This window comes from Natator depressus, chromosome 1 (assembly GCF_965152275.1).
Source record: "Natator depressus isolate rNatDep1 chromosome 1, rNatDep2.hap1, whole genome shotgun sequence".
NCBI classification, from domain to species: domain Eukaryota; kingdom Metazoa; phylum Chordata; order Testudines; family Cheloniidae; genus Natator; species Natator depressus.
The window spans coordinates 209,064,284-209,082,042 of NC_134234.1; the positions used below are offsets into that span (position 1 = coordinate 209,064,284).

Below are 17,759 nucleotides of genomic sequence, written 5' to 3' on the forward strand. Positions count from 1 at the left end.
GACTGTGGGACTGCTGTGTGCCCTGAACTCTCTCCAGCCTGGGCTATCTCTCACAATGCCTTGCTAGCAACCAACAGCAAGCCCCTCCAGGCACTGTGATCACTCAACACAACAGCATGTGGAGCCCCATACCCAGCTTTATTGCATGAATGCTCCCAGAGCCACTCATGAATCACATAGAGAAAGGCACCAGAGTCAAATCCCCCAAGCTCCCAGCACTATACCCCGGGAATATATTGTCTTGCACTGCTTAAGACGAGCAATGCCGATTTATTAATTGGTTCACCACTTCATCAATGGAAAGTGGATATACACCAGCCTTTGCAAAACCTAAGCAGATTTACCACACACTTCATACAAACTTGCTGGTAAAGATAAACAGTTAAACAAATTTATTTACTACAAAAGATAAATTTTAAGTGTTATTAAGTGACAGGCAAATAGTCAGAGTTAGTTACTAAAAGAAATAAAATATAAGCACGCTGTCTAAACTTTCAACCCTATTAGACTCGGCAACATATAGATTAAGCAGTTTTTCTCACCCCACTGGATATTGCAGTCCCTAGTATACAGATTTCACCCTTGAAATCTGGGCCAGTCCCCTCAGTTGGAGTCTTCAGAGTGTCCTTGTTGCTTGCAGCATAGGTGGGGGCAGGGGAAAGGCCCAGCATGTGGCCACTGTGTTCTGTTTTATACCCTCAGTCCCATGTACTTGGGGAGCACAAGTCCAGGCATGTCTGGGGACATTGCTGAGTTTCCAGGCAAGGTTGAGCAATTCCCCTGGTGTGGCCTCATGATTCATTCAGGTGAGTCATTGAATTGTAGCTCCCTTGCTGGACAATGGTTGTTGATGGGTTGTTCGACATCCCACCCGGACATTGGTTATTTTCCTTGCTGTTGCCTCTGGGGAGCTAATATCTGGCTGATCCCCCAACTTACAGCATGGTTTAGTGACAACCATACACAATCTCACAACTTCATAGGCATTAATGATATACATATTTGGATAGAAAAATGACTTTCAGCAGATTATAACCTTTCCCCTGGTACCTCACATGGCTTGCTTTATATGCAAGATCACAATTATATATAAATGAGGAATATAGGGGTTACACGGTGCTCCCCCAAGGTATAGAATGTCACACTGCTATCTTGCCATCCTCAATAAGGGAAAGAAGAGACAGACAGGGGGCTTCCTCAATATTTCTTGACCCTCCCTGGCTTACCCTCTTGTCTCAAGACTTTTTCTCATCCACAGACTGTGCTAGACACATTCAGAAATATGTTACCAAGAAGCTTGGAGAAGACTGGATATTCCTGGTTCTGTTGGGTCTGGTCATGGCGCTGGTGAGCTGGGGAATGGATTATGCCAGCGCCAAGAGCCTGCAGGGTGGGTCCCATTCAGGTGCTATGAAACTGCCTCATAAATCACATGAACAATTCACTTCTATGCCTAATGTCTCATGTTCCTCATCCTTCAGCACCAGCTCCCTGCAGCACATTGCCCCATAGTGCCATTGGGGTCAGTACTAACTCCCAGGGCAGAATATCCCCTAGTTTGTTACCCACACCACTCCCTGAGTACAGCTTTTCTCGCACCACACTGGGGCACTGGGATCAGTAGTGACCTAGAGGGGAGAGTATCCTCTTCTAAAGAGTCACACTAGATCTTGCAGAACATTCATTTTATTTGGAAGTTGCTCCTCAAAATATAGGCCAGACATCCTCTGCTTAGCTTAGGATATTTAACAGTTACAGGCCAAGGTAGAATGGTATGGCTTGACCATGAAGTCGTGTTAATTTAATATTATATTTCTCCCCTAAAGATACATACGTACACACAGCTCCTCTAATCCAGTCCCCACGTCCTCTTTATACTGGGGTGAATTCAGTCTTCAGGTTCATTCAGCCTTGTGTTTCATATCCCCCTAATACACACTGCTCCCTGTGACACTTGCTCTCTGCTGGCAGGACCCTTTCTGCTGAGGGGTTCAGTCCTGAACGTGGTTGGATTGTTCTCGGTTGGGCTATCCTGATTTTGAGCTGGGTTTGTTTGATGCTCATCAGCCCCTTTGGGGAGGTACTGCTCTCGCTGACTCCTGCTCTGTCTGCCCACAGCTTACAAGTGGATGTACAAGGAGCTGCACCCGAGTGTCCCTATGCAGTACCTGGCCTGGGTCACCTACCCCCTCATCCTCATCCTCTTTGCTGCTGTCTTCTGCCACCTTGTCTCCCCACAGGCTGTTGGTGAGAGCAGGGGGCAAGGGAAGATCTGCCTTTGTCTGTCTCTTTTTCTGTATGGCATGTTCCTTGTTTCTATGGCTTATTTATTCATTCTCTGGTCTGGTTTTTTTCAGGGTCTGGGATTCCTGAGCTGAAAACAATCATGCGGGGAGTGGTCCTCAAGGAATACCTCACGCTCAAAGCTTTTGTGGCCAAAGTCGTAGGCCTGACAGCTGGGCTGGGGAGTGGCATGCCTATAGGGAAAGAGGTGAGTGTTGCTGTTGTGTTTGTGTGGAGTAATGGCCAGGGAGGGGGAGACAGGTATAGGTGTCTCTTTGGGTACTGTGAAGCCCTGGGGAGGAAGGGGCTATAAATATCTTATCTTTATGGACAAGGGGCCATTTCTCCCTCCACCCCCCGCTCTGCTTTTGTTTCTGAACTTCCCTACAGCATTGACCTCCCATTGGTCATTTTCCTGACTCTGTAAAAGGTTTGCTAGAGAAAGGGTTAAAGGAAGTGTGACATTGCACTCCATAATGATGTATGGAAATATGCTTAAGAGTGTAAATATGATGTAACTGGAATATGCTTTATGCAAAAGGTCTCTTGTAAGGTATCATTACAGAGCTTAAAATCTACTGAGTGTGTTCATCCTATTTGTATGCATGTATCATTCTTGTATCTGAAGCTAGAAATATAAAGTATAACTCTGAGGTCCTATTGTAATTATGCAAAGTGTGGGCCATTGATGATCGTTTAGAATCTTGATGGCTCCCATTGACTAGAACAATTGGTTGTAAATGGCTCTGTTTACTTGCAAGCCTTCCTGTGTTCCTGTAAGCCAGCCCAGGAAGAATGGTGGACTCCATCTTAAACCTGGTGCTTTTCCATTTAGAAGGAGGGGTGGGGACCCAGAGAGACAAAAGATTCCCGCCTTGTGCCAAAGCTATAAAAGGGGGTGGAAGAGAACAAAGGAGGCTGCAGTCATGAGAAAACCCCTAGTTACCACCTGAGCTGGAACTAACAAGGACTGTACCGGGGAAAGGATTGGGCCCAGACTAGGAAGGAGTCTAGTCTGTGAAAGAAGCTTATTGGAACATCTCTGAGGGTGAGATATTATCTGTAATCAGTTTCTTAATGTATTAGGCTTAGACTTGCGTGTTTTTGCTTTATTTTATTTGGTAACTTATTTTGTTCTGTCTGTTATTATTTGAATCTACTTAAATCCTACTTTTTATAGTGAATACAATCACTTTTGTTTATTAATTAACCCAGAGTAAGTGATTAATACCTGGGGGAGCAAACAGCTGTGCATACCTCTCTATCAGTGTTATAGAGGGTGGACAATTTATGAGTTTATCTTGTATAAGCTTTATACAGAGTAAAATGGATGTATTTGGGGTTTGGATCCCATTGGGAACTGGGTGTCTGGGTGCTGGAGATAGATGACCTGCTGAGCAGTTTTTGGTTAAAGTCTGCAGCTTTGGGACCAGTCCTGGGTCTGTGTTGCAGGAGGCTAGTGTGTCTGGCTCAACAAGGCAGGGTTTTGGAGTCCCAAGCTGGCAGGGAAAATGGGCTCAGAGGTAATCTCAGCACATCAGGTGACAGTCCCAAGGGGGGTCTCTGTGACCAAACCTGTCAGGAAGATGCTGAGATACCTTCAAATCAGTGATTTCCTACCTGAGAGAAAGAGGGGAGAGGTGGGGGGAGAGAGACAGAGATGACCAGAGAGAGAGAGAGAGAGGAGAGCGTGCGCCAACTTCTGTGTTTATTAAATCCATGTCAGTTGCACAATGCACTGACCCTCTTTCCTCATCATCTTTTCCCTTCTCTTCTCTGACAGGGTCCCTTCGTGCACATTGCCAGCATCTGTGCTGCTGTGCTCAGCAAGTTCATGTCAATCTTCTGTGGCATGTATGAGGTAAGGCACAGGTTTCTGCGTACACTTGTCCTGAACTCTCCATCTCCTGGGAGAGGCAACATGATTTCTTCTCTGGAGGAGGGCATAGCAGGGGGAGGGGGCAGGATATTGGTACAGGGAATGCAGTCAGTTCACCAAGGTGTTACAGACCAGTACATTACATGCACTGGCCAGGATTATGGACAGTGGCCAGGTATACAGTCCAGTAAGTTATAAGTACTGGCCTGGTATGTGGCATACTAAGTTACAGAACAGACTGGCTAGGAATATGATCTGGCAAGTCTGGATTCTGATAGTGCTGAAGCCATAAGCTGCCTCATTGTAGTCACCCTCTATGCATAAAGACTTGCCAAATAGCTTTGCATAAAGACCAGTTTGTCTTAGAATGTGCATGCACAGAGCACTGCTAATCATAGGAGTGGTCTATATATCTGCTGTAGTGATGAGCTTTACAGTAAAAAGATCATTGTAGTAATGAGCTGTTTATTAAGACTGGCAGTGTCCCTAGAGGCTAACTATATGCTATATAGGGAGACTGACTCACTGTAATAGAAACAGCTTGTGCAGACTGGCTCCCTGCAGAGACTGGCTGTGTAATATAAGATAACTACAGCAGTTGTTTATATAGACCAGATCTGTATAGAGACTGGTGCACAAGAGTAGATTGGTGGCATGCAGGCACCACATCACAGCAGTACAGTAGACCTTGGCTGTGCTTAGTGGCCAGATCTCCATATTAGAGACAAGCTTACTGTACTAAAGACTGGCAATGTGTAGAGCCCGGCTCACCATAGCAGAGACATCTGCATTTGCTGCTGGCTGTTGCTTCATTTTGGAGGATGGGGGGACTAACCCTGTGGCTGTGCTCCCTCTAACCCTGGCATGCCCTTCTCTGGCTGGGCTCTCTGTTCCAGAATGTGTACAGGCAGCTCGAACTCCTGGTGGCGGCTTGCGCGGTTGGAGTTGGATGTTGCTTCGGGGCTCCTCTCGGAGGCAAGTGTATTCTTATATACAACAGTTTGTATACATCACCTCAACTGTCTCACTGTGAATCTCCTACATGAAAACAAGTTCTGCACAGACTTACCTCCTTTCCAGTTCTGTGGTGAAATGTTATTTCTTTTTTCATGTAATCATGGAGGATGGAAGGCAAGGCGGGGGGAAGTGGGGGGGGGAATGCCATAGAGGAAGTGACATTTGGGCAGGAAGTGTCATCACTAATGGCTGAGCCTATTTAGTCCCCACGTATCAGGCCGAACCTCCAAAGATGGGTCTGCCTGCACAATCAGTGAAGACCACCTTCCACAATAGAGAGGAAGGACCAAAAAACACTAGTGGCGGGGAGTGACATCACTCATGGGCAGCAAGTGATAATACTCATGAACAGGAAGTTATATTTTTAGTGCACAAAATAAATTCTTTATCAGTAAGCTAGAGAATAATATGGCTTTGGAGAGAAATGTGAGTGTTAATCACTCACATCTTTGCTTCTGAATCAGAGTCACTCTCTTAAATAACACATATGACAGAGATATAGAGATATATCTATTGTTCAGCTAGATGGGCAAGGCCCAGGGCAACAGTACACAAGGTGCAACAGCCTCCAGTCAAGAGGGAGAAAACTGATACATAGATCATTTGTCATAGAATGTTTTCCTTTTGATTAGTCCTGAGCAGGTGTCTGAGTGTGCCCACCCCACCCCAAGGCACTACTCCGATCACTTGGACGCTGTGCCCAGGGTAATTTTGAGGGTATTCACAGTTTGATGGTTGTTCAAATACTGTGTTATTTCCTTGAGACAAATACTTCACTTCCTGTCTTTAGATGGAGTGAGTGAGGGGAGTAATAAACTGTAGCCCAGTCTTGGCTCAGGCCATCCGAAAGAGTTCATTTCATTACTGTTTGCCACAAACAAAAAGCAGCCAGTTAAGCATCTAGCCAATACAGGGCTTCTGAATGCTTAGCAGACTGGTAACAGACCTGACATCCAGAGGGCAGGGGATCCTTCTAAGGGAAAGAGACAGAGGTATGTGTGTGAGAATGGAGCAGCAGGACGGAGGCAGCTTGATGTTGGCTTCAGAGGGAAGGCTAGATAGCAGGCAGCCTGAGAGCTGCAACAAGGAGGCTGGATGAGAGCCAGGTGTCTAGCAGAGAAGCAGGATGTGACTGGCTGAGGGCCAGCAACACCACACAGGAGGAGCCCTCTACAAACACGAGGCATGAGACTCTCCCTATCTGGATGACAAGAGAACAGTGCAAAGGGGCTCCCACCAGATGATGGGCCAGTGGGGTCTGCAGGCCAACTCTTAATTACCTCCAAGAGAGGGATGGACTAGAGGAGCAACTAGGGGTTAAAGGAGATTAAAACAGCAGAGGGCTCTCTTACAGCATCAGCCAAGAAGCAGGGTGAGTTGTGAAGGGGCACTGCTTACCCAAGCCAGGGGGAAGAGGGGGAGCTCCCTCCACATTTAGCAGAGGAGGGGGAGAAATGCCCCCACCCCACTTCACTTTAACCCCTGTGGGCAGCCCATTACCTCTCTACTGGACTGCAACATCCATTAATATACATGTTTAAGCCTTGCACCTAGTGTACATGGACTCTTTCTTGTCTCCAAACCTTAGTAAAGAATCCTCCATTGCTCACGCAGAATGTGAGCATGGTGTGTGGAGCAACTCTAGTGCTGGCCACTGAGTGTGCTGTCCAATCCCTAGAAGGGGCGGGGGTACCACAGCCCAACAGTGACAATACCTGAGGAGGAATCCAGTGCTTCCCATAGGAATATTTTTGTGGGGAGGTGGTAAAAGAAAGCAAAACAAAAACAAAAGAAAGTGGCCTCTCCATGGGACAGTCCAATGTGTGTCTCTCCTTTGCAACAGGCTGCAGAAAATCCACCTTACAAAAATGGTAGCCACCCCAGCAAACAGCAGATTCCTGGACATGCAGAACTGCAGCACAAAGGAAACAGGAGTTGCACATAGCAATTACAAAGATAGATATACCACAGGAGAATCTCTTCCCATAGTCTCCTGGCCCCCCAAACTCCATATGTGGAGCTGATAGACTCACAGAAGGAGCAAAAGGCATTTAATTTGGCTTTTGCCAAGCTCATTGTGTCTGCTCTAATTGTGGGAACCTCACTGCTTATCAGAGATATGCATGCACAAAGCAAACACTGCTGGAATGAGCTGGGGTGCTAGCAGCAGTGAGATGAAACCTTCTTCCAGACTCACCAACTGATTGGGCCCACCAGCCTTGAAGGTGTGGCAAATAAATGCAGAGATACCCAGATACCATGTTTTCATAATGGCTTTTCTGGCCCTAACCGTGATTTAGCTTCCTGTTTCTGCCACGGTAGCAAGTAGAGGTCATTTCTTGTCCTAGCTAGCTCCTTTTGAGGTTATTTCCTGTTCAGATATATGTTTAATGTTATTTCCTGTTTGGATGGATTTGTTCTGAGGTATTTTCCTGTTTGATATATATTTTACCACGGAATGGTGTGTTCCTCTCTCTTCATTTTTAAGCAGTGGATTTCAGGGGTTCCCACAGGGCAAGATTAAATCAAGATGGGTCCCTAGGCTTTTCCCCACTTGGGGGTACCCCTGGGCCTTGCTCCTGCGCTATAGCTATGGCCTCTACCCTCCTTGGGGTGTCAGGGACCATCCGCACAAGAGCGGTCTGCTGAATTGGTGTTTGACCCACCAGCACTCCTCTTTGGGAAAACTGGGGCCTCCCCTGTCTCTAGACCATCACCCCCTTTCTTCAGACAGGCAATACATGACTGGTGCCTCCCCATACTGGAGGGGCACAAGGTAAATATGAGGACACATGATCGCCCCACATGTCTTCCCTGCCTAGTGACCCCTCCTGCCCTGAACCCAGCCCAGGGCCACAGCACTCTCCCCATTCCACATTATCTGTGAGGGGGTGGGCTCTCTGCGCCGCTCCAGTGCATGTTTGGCTGCTCTCCCTGGCAGCTGCAGCTCCGTCCCACTCCCTGCCTGGCTGCCAGGGAGAGAGGCTGAACATGCCAGGGGGTGGGGTGGGGGAGAGGCACAGGGAGAGGAGGATAGAGTCCCTCTCCTTCCCTGCCTGCATTTGAGACCCCCACCCATGCTCCCCCACGCGTTGCCTCTGCACTGGAGGAGGAAGGACTTAGCTCCCACTGGTCTGCATATGGGGCCTCCGCTGACACCACACCAGCAGTCATGATGAAGTGGCTGCTGTGAGAGTCCCCACAACACAGAATTCCTGGCTGGGGCATTTTTCACAACCATGAGGGCTAGAAATACATGTACTTCAATGAGAGCTGAGACTGTGCCCTCATCACTTGACTAGTGCCTATGCCTTATTCCAGACCCAATTTTACCTCAGCCCCTTTGGATATTTTGGAGGTGTCCAGGAGGGAGGAATGAGAGAGAGATTATGGACATACACCCCACAAGCATTAGTGATAGCGGGTTGGTGACAAGCTGTGACACTTGGTCTAATTTTGTCACTCACTCTCCCTTTTCTTTCCTCTTGTCTTCTGTCTGTCTGTCTCTCTTCTGTCTCTTCCACCAGTAGCAGCCGTATTATTACACTGATGTCCTAACTGTGGGCTGTGCTGTGGGGGTTGGCTGCTGCTTCGGGACACCACTTGGAGGCAAGTGGCTGCTCCCCTTCCTCTGCCTTTCCTCAGGATACCTTCATCCCCGACCCCCAATTCAATGACCATTCCCTATAGTTTCAGCCTCACACACACTGATTCCCTGTTATGTCCTCCCCACAGAGAGACACCCTCCATCAGCAAGAGACTCTGCCCTCTCACTTTTGCCATCCCTTCAACTCAGCCTTCTTTGCAAACTCTTTTTGATCCAAACTTGATGGGAGCAGTGGCCAAGGATGGCTGGACGGGATTCTAGACGTTCTGGGGAGATTTTCAGTATATGTCCAGGTGATAACATCTCTGTTTTCTCTAGGGGTGCTCTTCAGCATTGAGGTCACTTCCACCTACTTTGCCGTGCGCAATTACTGGCGTGGTTTCTTCGCAGCCACATTCAGTGCCTTCATCTTCCGAGTGCTCGCCGTGTGGAACAAGGATGCAGGTAAGGCTAGAACCATGACCTCTGTGTCTGGTGCATAGGCCTCTATTATCTACTTCATCTCCAATTTTTCCCCAAATCTAGAAATACAGTGGGGATGTGACATTTCCTCCACCATTTTCCTTGCATACATAACAGGCAAAGACAGGGAAGGAAGCAGGAGAGTAGCAAACTTTTGTCACAAATTAGCTAACTCCCCGATTCCTCTGAGGCCTAGGTGTGTCTGGGGTTACCCAAAAAATTCACCATGCGGATACATGAGTGCCCAAGAACTGGGAGGATTCTTGAGGTGAGAATTCACAGTTGGTCAATGTAATGTGGGGCTGCATACACAGAGGCATGCCATCCCAGAGCAGGGAGGTGACAGTATTTGCAGCCTCACACTGGGAATGCTGTGCTCCAGTTGGGTACCTGTCAAGCAGAAAGGTAACAAATTGGAGGGAATTCAGACAAGTGCAATAACCAACTGATTGGAGGCTGGAAGGACTGATTTATGAGGAAAGATTGAAAGAGCAAAATATACTGGTTAATGATGATGAAAAAGGACAAAATAACTCTACAGGTAGCAGAAGAGGGTAAATGCATTCTCATGCAGACACAAACACCACAGGGGGTGAGGCTTGTTCAGGATGGTGCAGGGAGGTAAAGGGAAAGTTTCAGATATTGCAGTAATGGAGACAGAGAGAGATTAAGTAGCTGGATATGAGGAAAATATCTTCTAATGTTGAGGGGCTGTTAAACTGTGCATGGTCCATCTAGTCCAGTGTCCCATCTCTGACAGTAGCCAGGACCAACCGCTTCAGATGAAGGTATAAGAGCACTGCAGTATGCAGATCTGCCCCCCCACATTAGGCCTCATCCTAGTCCCTAGTAGTTAGAGACTAAATTAGGGCCTGAAACATGGGGTTTAACATCCCTTCCAATACTCACTGTCATTAACTATGATAACCCTGGATATTCTTGTTAATCTTGTCCAGTCTCTTTCTGAATCTTACTAGGTGCTTGGCTGCAACTACTTCCTGGGGCAGTGATTTCCACAGTGTAATCCCATGTTGGGTGGGAAAGTATTTCCTTTTGTAGTTCTGAATTTTCCACCTTTCAGTGTCATTGAATGTCGCCTTGTTGTTGTGTTAAGTGACAAGGAGCATAGAAGTTCTTGCTCTACCGTCTCTAGACCAGTCATAGACTTTTATCATGTCCCCTGTTATTTGTCTCCTTTCTAAGATAACAGTCCCAATCTTTTCAATCTCTCTTCATACAAGAATTTTTCCAGGTCCTCAATCATTCTCATTGCTCTTCTCTGAGCCCCCTCTAGCTCTTTAATATCCTTTGGAGATGAGGTGACCCGTGCTGAAAACACAATCCAGATGAAGCTGTACCATGATTTCTATCAAGGCATTATAATGTTCTCCATATCATTCTCCATCCCATTCCTTATGCATTCTAGCATCTTGTTTGTTTTTTTGATTTCAGCTGCACATTGAGGAAAGGTCACCACTGCTGTCTATGAGACCTGGGTCCCCTTCCTGAGTTAATACAGTTAATTTAGAACCCTACACTGTACATCAGCTTAAATTTTTCCCTCCACTGTGTGTTACTTTGCATTAATCCACACTGAATTTCATTTGCCACCATGTTGCTCATTCCCCTAGTGTGTTTAGGTCTCTCTGAAGTTCCTCCCAGGCCTCGTTGGTCCTGACTAACCCAAATAACTCTCATCTTCAGATTCTGCTACTTTATTACTCACCCTCTTTTCCAGATCATTAATATATTAAACTGCACAGAACCTATTACAGAACCTTGTGGCCCCCACTGTTAATCTTTAGCCATGATGAAAATGGACCCTTTACTCCTACACTTTGCTTTCAGTCTCATAGCCAGTTTTTTCTCCATGAGAACACTTCGCCTCTTACCATCTTGTGCGGGACTAAATAAATTATGTCAACCGGCCCCTACTTTACTGACATGTTCCAAGAATTCTAAGAGATCAATGAGACATGACTTGCCTTTGTAGAATCCATGCAGGTTACACTCTGTCAGATCATAAACTTTGTTATTGTTTTTAATGATCATTTCAACCAGTTTATGGATCTGAGGCTCACTGGGTTGTCATTCCCCAGAGCACCTCTAGAACCTTTTTTAAATATAGGTACATTTGCTACTCTCCAATCTTTGGAAGCAGTGGCTGTTGTTAATGAGAGAGAGTGTATTTTTTATTAACAACTCATCTACTTTATCTTTAAACTATTTCAGAACTCTTGGGTGTAACCATCTAAGCCTGGTGATTTATTGCCTTTGAAATTATCAGTTTGTTCCAGCACCTCTTCTCTGACACCTCAATCTCTGAGACCTCATCTCTAATGCTAGGAAAGAGAAGATCAGAATCTCCCCAACACTCTCAGCAGCAAAGACAGATGCATCTTACCTTCTCAGCCAAGTCCTTATCTTCCTTAATTTCTTCCTTTAACTCCTGGGGGTGATCCAAGGGACCCACCAATTCTTTCTCCAGTTTTCTGCTTCCCATATACTTGTTTTTACACCTTCAGCTATTTGCTCTTCAAACTCCATTTTAGCCCTTCTAATTTCCCTCCCACTTAATGCCTGCTATAGTTTGTTTTCCTGTTTACTGGCTTCACTAGGGTCAGATTTTCAAATTTTGAAGGATTTTTGTTTGGCTTGAATAGGCTCTCAAGCCTTGCCTGAAGCTATATTTGTTTACTCCTTGCCTTCCTGGTTGTCTTTTTGTTCAATGGTGCACATGTCTTCTGAGAGTACTAATGTTTCTTTAAATTGCATCCATTCCACCTGGAGGGCTTTTACCTCCTTTGCTTTCAACTTTAGGGCCTTTTGACTAACCATTTCATTTATTGAAGTGTCCCTTTTTAAAGTATAGTGTCACTTTTTGGTACCTTACTTGCCGCTGGGATGTTGAGCCTTATTATACTGTGGTCACTGTTACTTAGGCCTGGTCTACACTGTGGGGGGAGGGGGAGAATCAATCTAAGTTATGCAACTTCAGCTACGTGAATAATGTAGCTGAAGTCGGCATACTTAGATCTACTTACTGCGGTGTCTTCACTGCAGTAGGTTGACTGCTGACGCTCCCCTGTCGACTCTGCCTATGCTTCTTGCTCCGGTGGAGTACTGGAGTGGACGGGAGAGCGCTCGGTGGTTGATTTAAATTGACCCCTGCTGGATCGATCGCTCCGGAGGTAAGTGTAGACATGCCCTTAGTGACTCATCTACTGTCACTTCTTGAATTAGCAACTCTGTTTCATAAGAGTAAGCTGAGAATAACCTCTCTTCACTTGTGGTCTAGAACTAGCTGTTCCCAGAAGCAATCACCCCAGTGTCAAGAAATTGTTTCTCTAAATTTGGTCATGTTGTGCTGTTTGACCAGTTTATATTTAGGTAGCTAAAGTCCCCCCATTATCACCATTTATTAGGTTTTCCTGCCTCTGATCTCTCTCCACATTGTGTACTCAATTTCCTTTGCTTGATCTGGAGGCCAGTAGTACATTCTTACATCTTGGAATTTGTATCCCTAGAGATTTAGCTGTGTGGTTCTGTCCACTCTACATTTGTATCTCACCATATTCTATGGAAACCTTCAGACACAAAGCTACTCCCCCACCTCTTCAGCCTAGTTTGCCTTTCCTGTATAGTTTATAATCAGATATTGCAGTATCACATGAATTTTTGTCATTCCAACACGTTTCCGTAAAGCCTATTGTATTAAAATCCTCATCTGCTGCAAGACCTTCTTAGTTCACTGATTTTAGCTTTTGAACGTCTTGCATTAGTATATAGATGTTTATAGTTTTAACTCTTGGGTAGGTGCCTCCAAGGGAAGAGGTGGTAACCCCATCACTTGAGTCATTTAAAACTAGAGTGGAACACAGTGAGGATGGGGGAGCAGAAGGGTAGGAAGGGGCTGATGGATAAGATGTGACCTAATTGGTCTCTTCCATCTTTGATTTCTATGACTGTGATAATTCCTTCTGTACCTTTTATGAGAACTGGGTAAATGCAGTTCCCAGAGAGGAGCCCAGCTTTGTCCCCATGAGGTGATCTTGTCAATTTGTGACAGGGATGATCTTATCAGGGGCTGACTGAGATACAGTGAATAGAAAGGAAAAATCCCATTTATCTTCTGAGGATAAGAAACTATTCCCAAGCAGAAAACTTTGACAAACTGAGGTTAGATTGAATGTACATCATTTCCATTAACCCTCTACCCTACATCTCCACACAAATTAAAAGAACATTAAGGGTTTGCACCAAGTTAAAGCTGTCTGCACACACTTAATTTGGCGTGTGCTTTGCCATGCAGTCTTTAATTACACAAGCCCATGCTGCTATTTCCCCACAGATCCTATCTCATATTCTCATTCAGTATGCGGACTGGACTTTCTCACCCTTTTCCCCCCCTTCCCGTCTCTTGCTCTCTCTTCTCTCACGCAGTCACCATCACGGCCCTGTTCAGAACTAACTTTCGAATGGATTTCCCCTTTGATCTGCAGGAGCTGCCAGCCTTTGCTGTGATAGGGTAAGTCCAAAGGGACTCAACAAATTGCAGTGCTAAACTGATATCAAGCTGACCCCATTGCAAATCTTCACATAAAATGGAATGACAATCTGTTTAGACCATAGGACTCTTTCTGGAGGCTTGCCCTTAGAGATATTGCAGAACAACCACGTTTGAATGAGCATGGAAACCCAGTCCCAGTTCTTTGACTGCTCACAGGGTCTGAGCCCAGAGCCCATTCAAAGAGTGCAGAAATCCAGTTCAGGTTCTTCACCTTCTTTTGGGAGGCTGCACCCAAATCCATTCTAGGGGGGTATAGAACTGCAGTGGAATTTTCAAAAGCACCTAATGTCTGCAATTCAAGCTGGAGGTGTACCTTCCAGCATGAGGTGATATATCCATGCTAGCTCTGATTGAGCTAGCACACTAAAAATGGAGTGTAGCTGCAGGCACAAGCGATGGGAGGGGCTAGCTGCTTGAGTACATATGTACTCATTTGAGATGCTAGGCATATACTGGGGGCAGCTAGCCTCTCCTACGGCTCATGCCCATCGGTGCGGGAACTAGAGGTGCTGAAGTGGTTTCCATCATATACAGGGTTTACAGTTGGGTTCAATGGCTCTCAGCACCCCCACTACACAAATTGTTCCAGCACCTCTGGCTGTGCCACTGTGGCTACACTCTATTTGTAGTGGACTAGCTCTGATATGTCTACCCAAGCTCGAATTTACACCTCCAGCTCACAGTGTGGACATACCATAGTGAGCTAGGAACACGAGTCCCACTGAAAGTCACTTAGGCACTTTTGAAAATCCCACTCATCCAGTTTGTTCTCCTGCTTCTAAGGCTGCCTTGCAAAAGTCCACTCACTTACTGCCTGTAGGTGAGTCCATTTGTTTGGGTGGGCAAGGGGAAATTGCTTTTTAACTTTGAAACTGTAGGACTGTGACAGCTCCTGCAGCTGTCTTTTGAGCTGCCTCAGACTGTAGTTCTGTTCTTCTCCAGCACCACCCCTCTGGGAAAGGGGTGTACTGATGGGACACTAAAAAAACCCTTCTGAAGCTGAAAAGGAGTGTCAAATATCACAGCAATCGGTGTGGTATAAAGGGAGACAGCGACCTCCCCTGGGAGAAGCCAGGTGCCACCTTGGAACTCACAAAGCTCATTGCAGCATAGCTCTAATCCTCCACCCATTTAGAAATGCATTTCCCCCACTCTAGCCAGCATCTTTCCTCACTTTCAGGAAGCACAAAGAAAGACACAAGTCCAGGCAACACGAGTGAACAGATTTTGTTTTCCTGGGCTTGTAAATGTACAAGACTGTTCTAAGAGGAGCACCGCCTCCCCTCAGTGCCAGGGTGGTGGGGAGGAGGGCACAGAAATCCACGTCAGATTAGAGAGAGCACACCTGAGTCCACCAAAGGGAATTTCTTTTCTATTAAAACCAGAAAATGAACAAATGTTACAAACATAGTGTAGACAACACATGTGATTTTATCATCTCTTATGCTGTTTGGCACTTCTGTTAAAACACCAGGTCCTGGAGTTATGTGATTTCACGAGAATTTCAGCTTTCATTGAAACAAAGTAAGTTTCTAGCCATTGTGATTTCAAAGAAAAGCTTGAAAAGGCACCTGAGTGCATGTCAAAGGCTCCAAAACTGGAAGGCCAAGAAATACAGCTCCCCTGTTTATTGTTTAAAAATCTCATGATTTTTAAGCCAATCTCAAGATTTTTTGGGGCCTGACTCATGAGTTTGAGTGCTTGGGGTTGGCAGTAAGATTACATTTTCCTTGTGGATATACCCAGAAAATATTTTAGAGCTTGGTTAAAGGTCTGGTTGTAAAAATATTTCTCTCTTGAGTAAAGGCAGCTGGTCAACATTTTCTGAACAAAACTCTTTTTAATTGAAAAATGGTTTTATTTTAAAAATGAACATTTTGGTGAAAGTTTCCTCATTAGGGTTTTTCTTCTTTTGAAAAATATGGACAGATGCTGTATGTGAAACACTCAGTTGCTGGTGTTTTTGTCTTTGTTTCTCTGTCGGGCTGTTGGTGTTTGTGATGTGGCAGGTGTGGCCCGTGCAGCTTGGCCAGAGGTTTTTGTGGCCTGTGCAGCCAGTGAGGCCCAGTGGTTGGTTGTGAGTAGTTTTTGTTCCCATTGCCAGTTTTGATTGGTGGGGCCAGTCACATGGCTGGAATTTTTCAAAATGACATGTATCTTTTTGTCATTTTTCAATTTTGAAATAAAAAATAATATTTGGAATGGCGGAGTTGGAAATTAAAAAGATAAAAAATTCGATAGAAAATTTCATGAAATGAAAAATTCATCAATTTTGAAAATGCATGCAATGAAAAGTGAGTTCTTGACGATATCTTGTGGCAATGAATTCCCCAGCTTAATTATGTGCTGTGAAAACAGTATTTCCTTTTACCAGTTTCCAGCATGTTGCCTTTTAACTTCATTGGGTGAATGAGACGCAACCCTGTCTCTCAGGTTACATTCCTTGGTCCTGATTACAGCAGGAAGTACAGAGGCAAATGCTAGCACAGAGACACTTTTTGGTTAAATAATGAATAATTAGGAACATACGCTTCAGTTCAGCAAAGCACTTAAGCATGTGCTTTCCTGAAAGCACATGAGTGGTACCATTACTTTGCTGAATCAGGGTCAGAGTCTCTGTATACTCTGTATGATTGTATTTCCTGGTCCAATCTGACTTCTCAATTCTTCTGGCCAGATTGGTCCTCCACCTTGACCCGGATCCCCTCTTTCATCCCCCCATTGGATCTATCAAACTCTCATAGTTTCTTAAACCTCGCCCATCACCCTGGTATCTGAGCAACTAGTCAGTTGCTCGTACACATAGCTACAATGATGTGCAGTGTGGTTGGTCTCCATCTTGGTAATGCCAAGTGGAACCTCTGACAAGTCTTATATCCCACTGCTGAGCAAAAGTGGTATCCCCTCCATTGCACCGGATCCCTGCAACCAACGTAACACAGACTGACTGTGGGGTTTCCCTATGGGGCGGTGGGGTGTGTGTGCCTCCAGAAAGCATCTTTGGAGGCCTTTGTAACAGATGGCACCCTCCAAAAAATAAATAAAAAGCTGGAAAGCAGCAGACAAAAGACTAGAACACCCTTGGAAGGTTCCTGTGGCACTCAGGACTGGGCGTCCCCTTCTCACACATGTTCTGGATCCCCTTTTGGACATGGGAATGTTTAAGATATAAAGTGGGGGAGAAGGGAGTTCAAATACGTTTTTTATCCCTTTACCAGAAATCCCAGTGACATCAGTAAGTGGCTGCTCTGACTGAGATACGCAGCCTTACGTGCAAACTTTGATTCTGCCCATTTGTTGCCATTTAAAAGGCAGGTGAATATCCATATGTGAAAAATACTTAGACTTTATTCCCTGGTGGATAAATGGCATTTTGTGGGTTGTGCTTCATGTTACTTTATTTCATTTCCTCCACTTTAGGATCTGTTGTGGGTTCCTTGGAGCCTTTTTCGTTTACCTCAATCGCCAGGTGGTTCTGTGTGTCCGACGGCATACGGCTCTGAGCCAATTTCTCACCAAATAGTGAGTGTGCTTGAGCAGCAGTACTCTGCCTTAGAGGCCATTACCCTTCCTGACACTGGATAATACCTGTGGAGTTAGGTGCTACTCAACATCAGTAAGAGTATCAGAATCTGGCCCCAAGAGTCTAATTCATGTTAAAATATTTTTATCTGCAGGGAAGAAAATCTCTTCTGGGCTGAACTTTTGTCTTTACAAGCCATAAATGGCTTCTTGGTCCAGGAGAGACAGTCTAACAACCCCTGCAATTTTTATTAGGAGGAGAAAATATAACTGGTTAGACAGGAAATGTTCTTAAAGTAGAAAATCAATAATTTCTTCATAACAGCCACAGTTTATTTTTAGAATATATCAAAGAGAAAATGCCAGTTGAAATCTGACCCAGTATTTCAGTTTTGTAAAACAGACATTTATAAAATTAG

At 45.3% G+C, this 17,759-nt stretch overlaps 1 protein-coding gene across 1 annotated transcript in view; it reads left to right on the forward strand.

Annotated features, from left to right (window-relative positions):
• Positions 1-733: 733 nt before the first annotated feature.
• CLCN1 (chloride voltage-gated channel 1) overlaps positions 734-17,759 on the forward strand; it is a 33,159-nt gene continuing 16,133 nt past the window's right edge. The window contains exons 1-9 of the mRNA XM_074948015.1: positions 734-806; positions 1,259-1,390; positions 2,119-2,247; positions 2,358-2,491; positions 4,067-4,144; positions 8,710-8,788; positions 9,105-9,230; positions 13,692-13,776; positions 17,239-17,340. Of these exons, the coding sequence (XP_074804116.1) occupies positions 734-806; positions 1,259-1,390; positions 2,119-2,247; positions 2,358-2,491; positions 4,067-4,144; positions 8,710-8,788; positions 9,105-9,230; positions 13,692-13,776; positions 17,239-17,340 (938 nt within the window). The remainder of the gene's footprint in view (positions 807-1,258; positions 1,391-2,118; positions 2,248-2,357; positions 2,492-4,066; positions 4,145-8,709; positions 8,789-9,104; positions 9,231-13,691; positions 13,777-17,238; positions 17,341-17,759) is intronic.